Source organism: Eptatretus burgeri, chromosome 9 (assembly GCF_056783735.1).
Source record: "Eptatretus burgeri isolate ZD-2024b chromosome 9, Ebu_testis_v1, whole genome shotgun sequence".
Taxonomy (NCBI): Eukaryota; Metazoa; Chordata; class Myxini; order Myxiniformes; family Myxinidae; genus Eptatretus; species Eptatretus burgeri.
In genome coordinates this window covers 3,505,387-3,519,778 of record NC_140969.1, presented here as the reverse complement: position 1 = coordinate 3,519,778, position 14,392 = coordinate 3,505,387, and the positions used below count along the sequence as shown (strand labels likewise).

At 46.5% G+C, this 14,392-nt stretch overlaps 1 protein-coding gene across 1 annotated transcript in view; it reads left to right on the top strand.

Moving 5' to 3' along the window:
- INTS7 (integrator complex subunit 7) overlaps window positions 1-14,392 on the top strand; it is a 75,674-nt gene that overhangs the window by 54,822 nt on the left and 6,460 nt on the right. The window contains exons 6-14 of the mRNA XM_085896646.1: window positions 716-928; window positions 1,173-1,295; window positions 4,567-4,678; window positions 4,875-5,012; window positions 5,196-5,293; window positions 7,688-7,924; window positions 8,102-8,236; window positions 8,538-8,744; window positions 9,371-9,565. Coding sequence (XP_085752772.1) covers window positions 716-928; window positions 1,173-1,295; window positions 4,567-4,678; window positions 4,875-5,012; window positions 5,196-5,293; window positions 7,688-7,924; window positions 8,102-8,236; window positions 8,538-8,744; window positions 9,371-9,565 — 1,458 coding nt within the window. The remainder of the gene's footprint in view (window positions 1-715; window positions 929-1,172; window positions 1,296-4,566; window positions 4,679-4,874; window positions 5,013-5,195; window positions 5,294-7,687; window positions 7,925-8,101; window positions 8,237-8,537; window positions 8,745-9,370; window positions 9,566-14,392) is intronic.

Sequence of the window (14,392 nt, the reverse complement as noted above, 5' to 3'; positions counted from 1 at the left end):
TTTCTTCGTTGACTGTCATTGTTATCGACCAGTTAAACAAATTGGTTGAGTTGCAGCGAACCAGACCACGCCCACTCTCGCACCAACGGGGTTTATCCGTGCTCGATCCTCTGACATCTGAGCTCCGAGCAACGACACAGCACGTACCGTCGTTGGAGTGTTTCAGAAGGCTCGGACACGGTCACTATAAAACCACCAACCTCACACACTTGGAGCCCTTTGCCAAATTTTATGAAACGAGATGACAAATTCTGGAGAAGTTACCGGAAGGTCATGTTGTCAATTTGTGGAAACTTGGATCTTACAAACGACCTCCATTTGCGTTCAAATATTGATCGCATTGCACCGGAGAGTGACGTTCGGCGCCGCCGTCGTTTCCAATTATATTGTGAGAGTGAGAGTGGAGAGACTTCTTCACGTTTCTCAGGTACACCCTGTACTTTTTGTACGACTCCCCGAGTGCCATTCAAATTCTTACATCGTATCACAGCTCATGTACTCGCTGAGTACGATGGACTACCTCCTCTCACTTTAGGCCAGGGTTCCTTGATTCTAGCTTGCCTTCACAAACGTGGGGAAGACTAAAGGTGTGTTAGTATTGCCCAAGGAAGGGCAAAGGTCAGTGGCTGTCTGGCTGCAGGTACGTTTGCCTCAACTGTTTCTCTTGCTTCTGTTTAATTTAATTTGTTAACTCCTTTTCTCCCACCTGTGAAATTGTCTGCCTGTAGGCCTAGCCACTCCAGTCGAGCTGAAGATCCATCTGATCCCCATATTTCAGCACATGCATCACGATGCCGCTATGGCCACCGCCGCCCGGCAGCTGCTCACGGAACTGGCCATGGCGTATCCTGCACTGCGTGTTCTTCTGGTGACGCTCCACACCGCCACCCAGCTAGCAGCAGCTGCTCTGTTGGACATTCCTCAGCAGGTCTCCGTTAATTTCCTGTCTTTGTTTTAGTCTTGCTACATCTACGTAGCCATCAAAATTGCGGTTATCATGTGTATCTTCAATCAATCCGGCTTTCAGTCAACAACATCTCTTCCTCGTGATATGCTTTGTCGTCAAACCTTCACCTTCCTTCCTTGCACTGCCCTCATTGATTTAATTGGATGTGAGCAGCTATCTTGAATACTTCCTTCAAAGTAACTCCTCCGATTGACCTTCACTCCAGATTCAACTTCTGCTCAAGTACATGCACAGCGACCCACGGCACGCAATCAAGCGTCTCGCTCTGCAGGACCTGAACCTGCTGGCTAAGAAGGCTCCGCATGTTTGGGGCTTGCAGGAAGTACAGGTTGGTCATACTGCCACCTCTTTGGAACGATGATTACTCCACGGTGCAACAGTAACTTGTCTTCCTCAGTAAAAGTACTTCCCGTCCCCAGTGAAGGAAAAAGTTGAAGTTAATTTATCAATTTAAATTATTTCATGGACTTTATAATGGTTCATCGTATTGCACTGTTGGTTTCACTCAGAGCTCCTTGATACCATCCACCGCAAAATGGTGGTGCAACATCGGGTACCGAGAAAAAAAAAAAACGGTTGGATTTGTCTAGAAAGAGAGCAAAAGATCCTGGTTGTGAAATATAAATTCCCATCAGCGTCACTCGTGCCTGTTCTCCTGTCGTTTCAAAAGTGAATGTTGAGCTTTTCAAACACATTGTGGGAAGTGGCCGCCGGAAACTGCAGACAGAGACAGAGACAGACGAAATAATGACGTTGACTATTAATCATGCCTGGTGTTGGCTTGATGGTTCGGGTGGTGGGCTTGGGATCCCAGGGCCCTGAGTTCAAATCTCGCTCGGCCATTTAATTAATACCAGGTGGGGTTGACTCAGCCTGTCATCCTTCCGAGGTCGGCAAAATGAGTGCCATCTTGCTGGTATGATTGAGCCATTCGAGTATCATGCGTCGGAGTGGCGACCTGTCCGGGATTGTGCGCACGAGCCCCAGAGACCGCTTTGGCAGCACCGACGCTCTGTACGGAGTATGGATGATTGGATGAATGGATGGACTGTTCATGTTTGAGGAGTGGGAGTTGCATGAGCTGAGTACCGTTATAAATATACTCGTAGGCCTTACCCGGCGCTTCACTGACGGACCAATTAGTCATCCTGTTTGCCAACAATTGCTATATTGGTCACTTTGGCATCACTTTGCAGACTCAAAACAGCCTCTGAGGCCACGGCCACATAGCCCATGGAACATCCTTCTCTCAGTTGTATCTATACCCTGAGTTCGGAGTTTGTAGCTTCCACCTCCTCTCCCACCCCTGTCACCCAGGCAACACATCCTTTACTGCTGAAAATGTTTCCGTAATACGATGTCCTCAGCTCCTACTGGTCATTATTTTCCCCACTTTGACAAGCCCCTCCATTTTGGGTGAGAAGGAGAAGGAAAGGAAGGCAAATTTACCTGTGCATGGAGTGCTTTAACCCCTACCCCCCACCCTCTCTCCCCATCCCTGTCCTTATGTCCTACCCCCCCCCCCCCAATTCATCCTGATGTCCCTTCCTGCTATAAATGTCTCACCCATGATATGACAGGCTTTGACAGGTGGGGATAGAAGAGAAGGAGGACAAATTTACCTGTGTGAGGAGTGCTTTAACCTCAGTGTTTCCCAGGTAAAAAAAAAGGAAGATGTTATACCCTCTGCCACTACCACCAGGTGGCATGACATGGTACACATTTACATAGATAATTTACACCACCACCCCCCCCCCCCAACTACACACACAAACAAAGTTGTGTTTGCACCTCAACTTCGGAGTTTTGTAACTTAAAAGGCGTGGCCATGAGAGGGGTAGCGGGGGAGAGGATGAATGAATGAATGGTGTATGTATACTATAGAGAGTTTGTTTGGTTTCAAGGCCACAAATCTCTTGGTGAAAGGAGGTGTGTGTGTGTGTGTGTGTGTGTGTGTGTGTGTGTGTGTGTGTGTGTGTGTGTGTGTGTGTGTGTGTGTGTTTTATATATGCATATTTGTCATATTCCGATATTTACGTGAGTCCGTTATGTATTTATTTATTTATTTTCTTCATTTAGGAAGAAAGCAATTAGTGTTAACCATTCTGAAATTGCCATTCTTCCATCAAAATGCTGAAAGTTGTGTTTAAGAGACGATTTTAATCACAGATTCCACGCCAGCAATGGTCGGTTAGAATTGCTCGTCCAGCAGAGAACCTAGTCACGAAAACCACACACACACACACACACACACACACACACACACACACACACACACACACACACACACACACACACACACACACACACACACACACACACACACACACACACACACGGCCTCGATTGCATATTCATCGGTGATGTTGAAAGTCGCTTGTCGACCGTGGCTGTTAAACCCAAGAGCTCGGATCGAGTTAAACGATGACTGTTAAATTTTGAACTCCGATGTTCGGTACCGAGTTGAATTGAGATGCAATTTATCCGTTTCCTTTGTTTTAATTTGCTCTTTATTTATTTAATGGTTGAATTTCTATGTTTTATTGTAAAATTATCAGAAGCAGAAGTTGGGTTGGTGGAAGGGATGTACAAGGGAACGAAGCGAAGAGTTTTGGTTGGTCCTGGGATGTCTGAGGAGTTCAACGTGAACATCAGTTTGAGGCAGGGAAGCTCTCTCAGCCCACTCATGTTAATCATGGTGATGGAGCTGGTAAGCAGGAAGGTGAGCTTGAGGGGTAGTATGGGGAGAATTCTGTATGCGGACGATCTGGTTGTTGTGGTGGAGAGTGGGCGGGAGATGAGTATGGAGAATACCGAGGTGATGTGGGTCAGGCAGCAGAGAAAGGAAATGAATATCAGGTTAGAGGGGAAGGACTTCAGGCAGGGAATAAGTTTGAGTATCTGGGAGGAACAGTGACCGGGGATGGGAACTCCGAGGTGCGGAGGAGGATACAGGTGGGTGTGAATGCGTGGAGGAGGGGGAGAAAGGAATGGCAGACAGAAAGATATCAAGAAAACTGAAAGAGAAGGTTCTGATTTTGTGTGTAATGCCGGCCCACCTTTACGGTCTGGAGACGGTAGCACTGACATAGAGACAACGACAGAGGCTGCAGGTTTGCGAGAACAACTGGGTCGGGATGATTGCGGCAGTGAAGAGGGAGGATAGAAGGTGGATGGGTGAACTGAGGGAGGAGATTGGTGTGCAGATGAGCTTGACGGGGAGATTGGTGAAATGCATGCTGAGATGAGCTGGACACTTGGTGCGGATGGGGGAAGAGAGACTGGCAAAGAGAGCTGATTGGTTGAGGGAGCAAGGTTGGAGGAAAAGACTGAGACCGCGGTTGAGATGGGAGGATTGTGTGAGGAGGGATATCCGTCACGTAGAGGTAGATGGAGATTGGAGGGAGGTGGAGGAGTATCATGGTCAATGCAGGGCAGAAGCATGGTGCCATCTGACCTCACCCCTTATAAAGGGAAGAAGAAGAAGAAGAGTAAAATTAATGATTGTAAAGATTACCTGAATTTGGCCTATGGCTGTAATAGAAGTTGATTTGAAATAAAACTTATTATTATTATCATAACAACTGTGCGTTGTGCAGGCATTGTGTACAATTGTGGCCGATACTCCATATGATGGTGTCCACCTCGGCGCAATGGCCGTCCTCGGAACACTTTCCGGCACAGTTATAGCACAGCATTGGTTCCTGCAAGGTAACGACAGCACTCACTCTATCACCCTGTGTCGCCTGCACGTCCGATGTCGCCAGCCTTCATGTTGTTTGGAATTCCACTCACCGGACACGAAGTCCGTTGGATCCGACGAGCTGGTTGTTTCATAAAGCGCAGTCGTTCTTCATGGAAATCAAATAAATTCCTTAAGAGTTACATCTCTGTTTTTATCCACCAGGTGGCGCTAAAGTGGCCTTGGCTCCACTGCAAGAACTGGCTCGGCTCGCTCAGAGCTGCTGTCAACATGATCGGCTGGTGTTGGCAGCGTGCGGTGCAAGCACTCTGACAAACCTGCTCGTGGCAGCACAGGGTGCAGGTAAGTAGTTGTCACCGATAAAAGGGCTCACAGATCGGGGCTCGTCCGAACTTGCACCAGGTAGCGAGCGTCGTTTCCTGTATGGATTCGGTTTCACCAGAGGTCCCAAGAGAAACTGATTGGCGATTTTCCCCTCCCGATTATTCCCCATTTCCTTTCTTTGATCCCAACGTTTTCTGGAAGATATTGGAGTGTTGGAATTGGATGTGGTGTGTGCACTGGAAAGTCTGATCATCGCCTCGAGCATGGAGCAGAGTGAAGGGGCAAGTCGAACTCTCAAGGTAAGTCGCTTGTCGAAAGTAAAATCCACATCGATCACAAACTTGAATTCTCATGTTGGTTTATCGTGCGACGGAACTTGGTGGACGGGTTGGGTGTGTGACGAGGACTAATGGATTCGATTGGTGAAGATCTGGATCCGGATACTAGATTTTTTTTAAAACTGATTCTTCACTGTTGAGAGGAGGAGGACATCGGGACCATACTCTGTGCAAAGCGTTGGTGCTGCCTAAGCAGTATCCTTGGCTATTGGACACAATCCTGGACGGGTCGCCACTCCGACACAGGATACCAGCATGCTGGCACTCATTTTACCGACCTCGGAAGGATGACGGGCCGAGTTAACCCCACCTGGTATTAATTCAACAGCTGAGCGGGATTTGAACTCAGGACCCGAGGATCCCAAGCCCACCACCCGAACCATTAAGCCAACACCGGGCATACTGTTGAGAGATGGGGCTAAAAACGATGTACAGCACGATATCTGTAAATGTTGTGGATGAGATCTGATAAAACTCGGTGGATGAGTTGATTCGGTGACGAGAACAAGCCGATTCGATTTTGGTTCAGGTCTGAATCCAGACAGATCTGGCGTATCAGTGGGATCAACAACGTAAACTGTTCAACCTGGTGGAGGTATGCACTCGACTGAGTGTCGATATCGGTTTTTTGTTGTCCTGCTCTGGTATTGCATTTACTTATATTATTTAAAGGATATTTTCTACCTTGAGGTCTTCAGGAGAGAAGACTGGTACTTAAGCCAACAACCGATGTGATATAGTCGGTCTACCAAGGCTCGTCGATATGCTCTTCCATCCATGGTTTTATGTGGCAGTATTTATATAACGTACTCCTGGACTCGGAAAGGAAGGTACGACGGTCGTTTTTACGTGGAATCCAGGAAGAGGCCATTCGCCCCATCATGTTCTTACCTTATCCACACCACACACTCTTGTACGTTATAATCCCATTGTTGCCATAAATTTAATCAAACTTAACATCCACATCCATGGATGATATGGAGGAAGAATGGGTGAGAATGTGAGTAATGGGAGGGAGAGGAAGACAGAGGTTGAACGGGGTGGATAGAAACTCAAGAACGGGGCTGAGACAAGAAAAAGAGAAAACTGGAGATGAAGCAGATTTATACGTACAGGATACGAGTTCCCGTTCAAGGAACTTCATCATGCAGGAGGAGGCCATGAGGCCTATCAATGCCTGCAAAATAGTTGTCAACCGATGGTTATTTGTCCGTGCTCTGTCCTTTTCAAATGGTGAGCATCAAACAAGGAAGCAGCACACACCATTTTTGAAGCGTTTGGTGTGACTTGACCGGGGTTTGAAGTGCCGACTTCCCAGAATAAGAGCGGATGCTCTCACCACGATTCCACAGTGGAAAGGAGGGTGGAGAGATGTGGGAGAAAACACAATGACCTGGAATGTAAGGGGTGGGTTGGGATGGTTAATGAGGACAGAAAAGATCATGAGTATGGATGGGGAATGACCTGAGGAAGGGGTGAACGACAATCATGAATCGCTGCAGGGAAGAATGAGATTGAACAAACGAAGGAAGTTGGATCTACAGGTGAGAGAAAATGGTTACAAATGAGTGTGAGTGAGCAGTGAGTAGTGAGCCTGGATTTTGGTGGAGGGAGGGGGGGAATATCATGGAAAGGGCAGAGCATGCAGGAGTATAAAGGTAGTGGTAGTAGGCCACCGACGTATGTGATGCGAGAGAACACCCCCGGAGGTTCAGCTTCATCGTGGGAGAGTCCAATGATCTTGAGGGTCTTGGTTCCCACGCTATCAATATGTGAAAGGTGTCCTGGCAGGACGCCAGCCCAAAGGGAAGACCAATGGGAGCATTGCTGGGACTCGGGTGATTTATGCCAGACAGAGCACACTTGGTCATTCCATATCAATATAGATTTATTTAATTTCTAATTTCACACCTTTTATTTTGAACCAAATCTCAAATGACTTTACAAAGAAGGGAAGAGGAAGAGGAATAAAGAGAATTAAGAAAAAGTAACCGTGAAGAGATTCTACAGGAAGTAAGGGGATAAAAACCGGAAATGATGATCCCGTACGAATTTTATAAGGCAGAGTTCCTTCATTGAGCATATCTTGATAATGCTGCTGAAAATCAACACCTTATTTGGGATTTTCACCTGCGATTTATTCCAGCCTCCGAAGCAAAGAGTTCAGATGAAAATCCGTGGCAATTCCATTCTGCGTCACGACCTTTGGTAACTCCATTGTGTCTCATTTTCAACAGTTCACCAAGCACGGTCTTTCTGAAGGATGTTACTGTTTATGACGTGCTCCGTTCTCTGTTCTGCGAGGATCTTTTCTCAAGGTTCATTTTCTGCCTCTTCGATCTCGTGTTACCGCAGATGGTACTGCAGTCCGTGGTGCGGCTGTGCGCCGGCTTGCCTCACCTCGGACAACGCTTGCTCGCGTCGCTGCTCGCCCAGATGCAGGCCGAGCCAGGAGAGGCGGCTTGTACGCAGCTTTGTCAGGCCCTAGTTCAGGTCTCTGACCGTACGCCTGCTCTGGTTCACGGAATGCTGCCGGAGCTTTTGGAGATGTACCGGAAGGCGAGCCGAAGCACAGAGCGAGGACCTCTACTGGTACTGTTTTTACTATGCTTACCTCTTCAGTCTCATTCCACCATCATTTCAAACTTCCTTTCACGTCGTCCTTGATTTTAGTTCAAACTTTGTTTTGTTATTTACCTGAGCCCACTCAGATTTACCTGTTTTCGGTTGTCTATAATTCCGTCTGTTTTGTGTATGTGTTCCATGAAGGTGGTGTTGGCTTCAGCTATTTTCATGGCAAACCAGAAAGTTCAGTCCATGGATGTGAAACGGATTATTGTGGAACCACTGGATAACACGTGCGGGTGGACCGTTTACCGCATTGCCCGGCAAGCATCCCGGATGGCAAGTTCATGCAAGGAGACCTTGACACCCTGAAAATTGCACTCGTTTTAGCCACCTTGAGCTGACGGAGATCTTCTTGTGGGAGACCCCTTTCCTGTCGTGTTACATTTGATATCCCCTCTGCTAGTTTAGGAATGTATGGAACGCTGTTTTGGGAAACTTCAGTTACTCGATGTTTTAATGCTCCAGAATTCAAATGAGACGGTTGGGTGTTAAGGTGCCGCGAGTTGGGTTTCCGAATGGTTCACTCGATCCTCTCCTTCCGACTTCATCCAGATTCATGTGCACGTGTTTGTTGCAGGGAAGCCACGAGGTGGCAGCTGCAATTTACGCCAACCTCCGTGCACACGTAGCCTCAGAACACCTGTACTTCTGGCTGAATGGCCTGCAGGAGCTGGCCCAGGGTGAGCAGGCTCTAATGAACCTGAGTGGGGAGCCACCTGCAAACTGCCTGAGCTGTCTGGCTGAGGCACTTGTTCGCTGCCAACGTGGCATGGCCTCACTTACGGTGTGTCAGCCATTGTTGTTCAACACCTGTCACGATGAATTTGCATTCTTCTGGTTTCTCACTGTTATAATATAGAACAAGCTGGAGGGATAATGCTAATTTGTTTTCACTTGTATTGGGGATTATTAGTTGATGATTATAAACTTTATACGTATGTAGTACTGTAAACTTCCAGAAAATTAAAAAATATTGGTCAACAAGTATTATGGCACTACGGGCGGTGCAGCTCATGGCAGGATCCGTGGGTGGTGCTGCTCACGGCGGGCACCGTGGGCGGTGCTGCTCACGGCGGGCACCGTGGGCGGTGCTACTCACATGCAGCATTCTCAAGTAACCTTGAAAAGATAGTGTTAGGCCTTCTTTTCAGAGAAATTGAAGCATTTTCATAAGATTGCAACCTCATTAAGAGTGGGGTGGATGACAAATGTGTTGTTGGAAAGTTTCTCGAAAGGTTGAGACCAAAACAAAGCACAAAGTATTACAAATATATATATATATATATATATATATATATATATATATATATATATATATATATATATATATATGATATATACCTATATACACACATTGGCTCGTTTTGTTGATTTATTTAGTTATTATTTAATCTCCCTCCTCCTAAACAGGCAGCAAGCACCCCACAGAACCCGCTGAACTTCCAGTGCGAGTATGCAAAGTTACGCATTGACACACTGCAGGTCTTCTCTCAGCTGTTTGCCACGTGCAACAGTCTCAGAAGCAACCCTCCACCGGCAATTGCCGCCGCACTTGCTCTTGGTGCCACCTCCGACCTCGATTCGTGCAGCCGCATCGCCGGGCAGGTACGCCACGGGGTTCGGCCCTGCTGAACTGGCAAATTGACAGTGAGTCGCCTTTTCCAAGTTGATGTCAAACTGTGATGTCGCTCGATCACAATCGGCATCCTTTCCATGTGGGCAATGTCTTGTTCTACGGCTTCTGTTTCGGCCATCATTCCACCTCACTTCAAAACAAAGTCGTCATGCTCTGCCATTGGACCCAATGTGGTCAACTCTTTGCAATTCGTGAGGGCTGCACGTGTTTCACAAGTTGGTGAGCAACAGCGCGGCTCTCGTTTTCTCTGCTCGAGAGAAGCAATCATTTCAACTCGTGTTAAGCAGTCAATGATGCGTGTTCATTTTTCAATGAATATACAGGTAAACGAAATCAAACGTGCATTGATGATTGTAAACGGTAATCGCTGAATGATACGTTTTGGGTAAAAAAGAAAAATCACTTTGAGATTCGAATCGACGTTTGACGAACACAACGAGAAGCGTGTGCGATGCCCGGAGAGTGACCCAGGGAAGCGGTGCGGGGTTTATCGACATTGCGGATCGATGAAAACGAAACGTTGGCATTTTTCCTCCGGCCCGAGCTCCAGAAGGACGTCCCCACCGATGTCTCTTGATTCTCCCACTTTTACCAGAAAGATTGGTGATTTTCAACAATCTTGTGAGTTCGTCTCTGGAAAAGAAAAAACACAAAAATCGAGAAAAACAAACAAACATCAATTTGCTAGAAATGACAGATGACAAGCAGGTTCTGCCTTTGTACATTATCTGCGGCAAAACGTGTTCCGGAACGAGCAGACGGCTTTTAAGGTACAGCAGGAAATGGTCGGAGAGAAAGGGGAAAGAGTCGGAAGGGAAGTGAAGCAACGGAAAGATTCACCAAACCAAACTGCGGTGGTCGATGAAGGTAAACGTGTTGCACGAGGAAGAACCTTCTTATAATTACAAAATAGGGGCTCGGCGATGAGCGTGCACACTTTTTAGAGGAATACTTTGGAAGAAGCTTTTGTTCAATTTTGTAAAATATATAATTGCACAAGGGTTTAGGCTCATGGAGGTGCTCAATAAAACAAATTGGGTAAAACGTAAAGAATCGGTGATTGGTGGAAGGTAGATGTGCGTGGGCGAGCGCGTGAGGTGGTGATCGTAGACGTGCATCAGTGAGTGCACACGTGAAAGACTGAAACGAGGACGATGAGACGACGTACGCAAGGAGATTATTCCAATAAGGTGACGAATAAATGCAGGTGGGCATCAGGTGGGGACTTTTGGAAGCTTCGTTGGTGAGACTTTCTATTGGGATGTGCGTGACCCGAGGTGGCGTGGGAAAGTTTGCGGGAGGAGAGGGGCAGGAGGAGCAAGGCCAAATGTAAACTTGTATTACGTTTTCCATAACCTCAACTTCACATGAAAAAGTTACTTGTCGTGTCATAGTGGAGGCTTTTATGAGTGCGTAGAGAAACATGCGAAGATTACTCAAAAAAAATTTTTAATCCTTATCAGAGGAAATGATCACTTTATTACCCCCCCCCCCCCCGTGCTAACGAAGCGAAAAGTAGGGTAAAGCAATTGGTTCACTTTGTCCGTCTACAAACGTCAGTTTATGATCGAAGAACACGTTGATTTCAATTGAATGTTATAGTTTGAACACTAATCGGAAAATGAACCTGCAGTTGAACACTACTTTGGCTCTGAAGTCGTCCCGATCGCACATGCGCAGAGAGGAGCGAGATAATTCTGTTACTCTATCTGGCAGTCAAACGAAATTGAACGTCATTCCAAAGTCGAATGGCACTTGATGGAGCGTATACCTCCGTCAGGCTGAACAGGTCACGTTTTGTATCCCACTGATAGGCCGGATATGCATCCGTACCTTTCCCAAAATCTCATCGGCTTGTTCTCGTTACCTACCCAACTCCTCCACCAAGTTTTGTCATAATCTGTCCACAACTTGTTGAAATATCTTGCTGCAGTATATATCGTTTTTGGCCCCATCTCTAAATGGTAAATAATCACTTAAAAACAAAAATTAAAGGATCTGGATCTTTACCAAAATCGAATCGATTCATCCGTGTCACACACCCAACCTGTCCACCACGTTTCATCCAAATCCGTCCTCAACTCTGAGATGTCCTGCTCACAGACGGACAGACAGACAGGGGTGAAAACACAACCTCCGTCCACCTTTGGTGTCGCAGGTAACAGGAAACTTACTGCTTATAAGGACGTCATAAAGGACACAGGCCACGAAGATCAAATTTAACGTGTTAAATAAGGTGGCGTAAACAACGCTGCATCAACAAGTCTGGAGACGGCGATGGTTCACGAGGGGATGCCATGGGCAAACTGGCAGGAATCGGGAAAAACATAAATGATGAAAGTTGTAGTACTCGAAGAGCACGACTTGTATAACAACTTTCATTCAAAACAGTTGAAAACCCTAGGAGCTCGATGCCCAATTTAATGATTTTTTTGACATTTTCTAAGTTCTTGACCTTATGACCTTGACCTTGTGACGAAAATGATAAATCGAGCTCCCTGTGGCTATGCAGGTGCCATTGGGCTAACCACATACCGAAACCCCTGCCAGAATCGACAAACCCCCTCGGAGAAGATGAAACTTGAAACTGGCTACCCCCTAAAAACATGTTTTTTTGGGCGTGGCTCCACCCATAATGGGCGCAGCACGCCCATTCTCAGGAAAACGCAACTCAATCATGATATAAACCTCCCACCCAAATTTTATCAGGATCGGATCAAAACCCACGGAGCTATGCTCGGGACAGACAGACAGACAGACAGACAGATAGATAGACAGATAGACAGACACCTATAACGAATAGTGGTCACTTACTGACTCGTGAACCAATAGTCCAGGAGCCCAGAAGGTTTATTCAAGTGAAAAGCGCCGGAACGTTTGACCTCATGGGCTGATGGGGTCATCCACCGACATCACAAAAATGCATTGCTGCCGGGTCTGACCCGTGGCTTTCCCCCCGAAATCACTCAATTAGTGACGCCATTACCGAAAAACCTAATTTCCTCAATATCTCGCAAACTCTGCATGATAATATCACGAATAAGGTGTCCATACCTATGTTTTCATGGTCAATCATTACCCTGATGCTATGTATATTGCTAGAAAATGTATAGCTTAACATGTAAATGCATGGTTCATCCACTAAATTAGCGACGCCATTACCGAAACCTCACTATCTGAAAAACTGTCCGTGATATTATCACAAATAAGGTGTCTGTACCGATATTTTTATGGTCAATCATTACCCTGACACCTGTGTTATTACTGGGAAATGTGTAGTTTACCATTTAATGTGTAGCCCACCCGCTCATTAAGCGACACCATTACCGAACAACCATATAGGGAAAACTTGCAAATGTGCAGTTCACATAATTAACTTGATGTCCTCTTGGCATTACAAGTCTTCTCTGTCACTTTCATCACTCTCATCACTGTCCTCACTCCAAGCATTATCTGACTCTTCCTCATCTACTGAATTATCTTCCACGCCATCCCCATCATCCTCATATGGGCCTTATGAGGGACTCTGGAACTGAACTTCCTGGATACCAGTCTGGTTCAAAGCAGTTTGGAGACAACTTCCATCCATAGTCTGTTGGACTCGCCCCACCAGTTAGATCTGTCTGATCAGCTCTCTTCCAGATTCTTGCCACATAGTGCGCCCTTTTCATATGATTACCAAGTGTCTTGGCGCACAGGGGAAGAGAGGCACAGTTTATCTTCTTTATTCTGGTAAGGGGCTCCTTTTCGTCACCACCACCCATTCGCATGAACGCCTTGTATCTGGCTTCATTAATGTCAGAAGTTTTAAACCATACAGCACGCAGACAAAGGATGTAACAGCTTGGACGTCTACATCCACAGCTGTTAGAGATCGCAATGCCATCACATGAGCTGCATCTGACTCCATCCGCTGGAAGAGCTTCATTTTGCCCTTCGTGTAGAAACATGATGTGAAGTCACAACCAGTCGAGGCATGAAGGCAGATTAGTGCTTCAGTGATACCAGTCTGTTTCTTCTCAAGAATGTCAGCTAGTTTAGTGACATCAATGTACCTTCGGTGGTTGTCAGATCCATAGTCCATGATGATGTTGATCCCTTCCGACCTTCCAGAAAGCCCAAGCAGAATGATGAAGACGTCCGTATCAGTGGACCTTATGAGAATGTTACCAGTGGAAATGTTGTTTGCGTGAAAGGCAACGAGTGCGTCAGCTTCTTCATGCCGACATTGGAGGTGATTCGGTTCCTCTATTTGCAGCACATCATCCCCGTTCTTCATCTCCATACACACACCACCATGTGAAACATACAGTGTTTTTCTTCCAAGAATTGAACCATATTGGAGCTTCTTCCATTCCTCCATTACAAACCGGGCAAACTCTTCCTTGAATGATCCACTTTTGAGTAACTCTGTGCCACTCTGTCGCTGAACCTGGTCAGGTCCAGTAACGATGAATGATTGAGGAGTAGTTGAACGACGCAGGTTTCGCTCGGTATCTTTGATTGATGGTGACTGGTACTTGTCGAGCACTAAATGGATTTGCTCCCCACGATACGAACATACTTTTGCCAAAAGATCCTTTGCCATGGTTGCATATGTGGACTTGCTGTGCTGCAGCACGGTTTCATGGAGGATAATACCGCCATCAATCGCTGCGGCTGTTATTGGGGGAAGACTGTTGTCATCGAGAAACACTTCCTGTCTGCTTTCAAGTTTCTTTGTGAGAGATGCCTTGTCCGTCTTCAGGGCACGTTTCTTTTCTCCTCTTTCTTTGCAAATTATACAAATGGGGGCG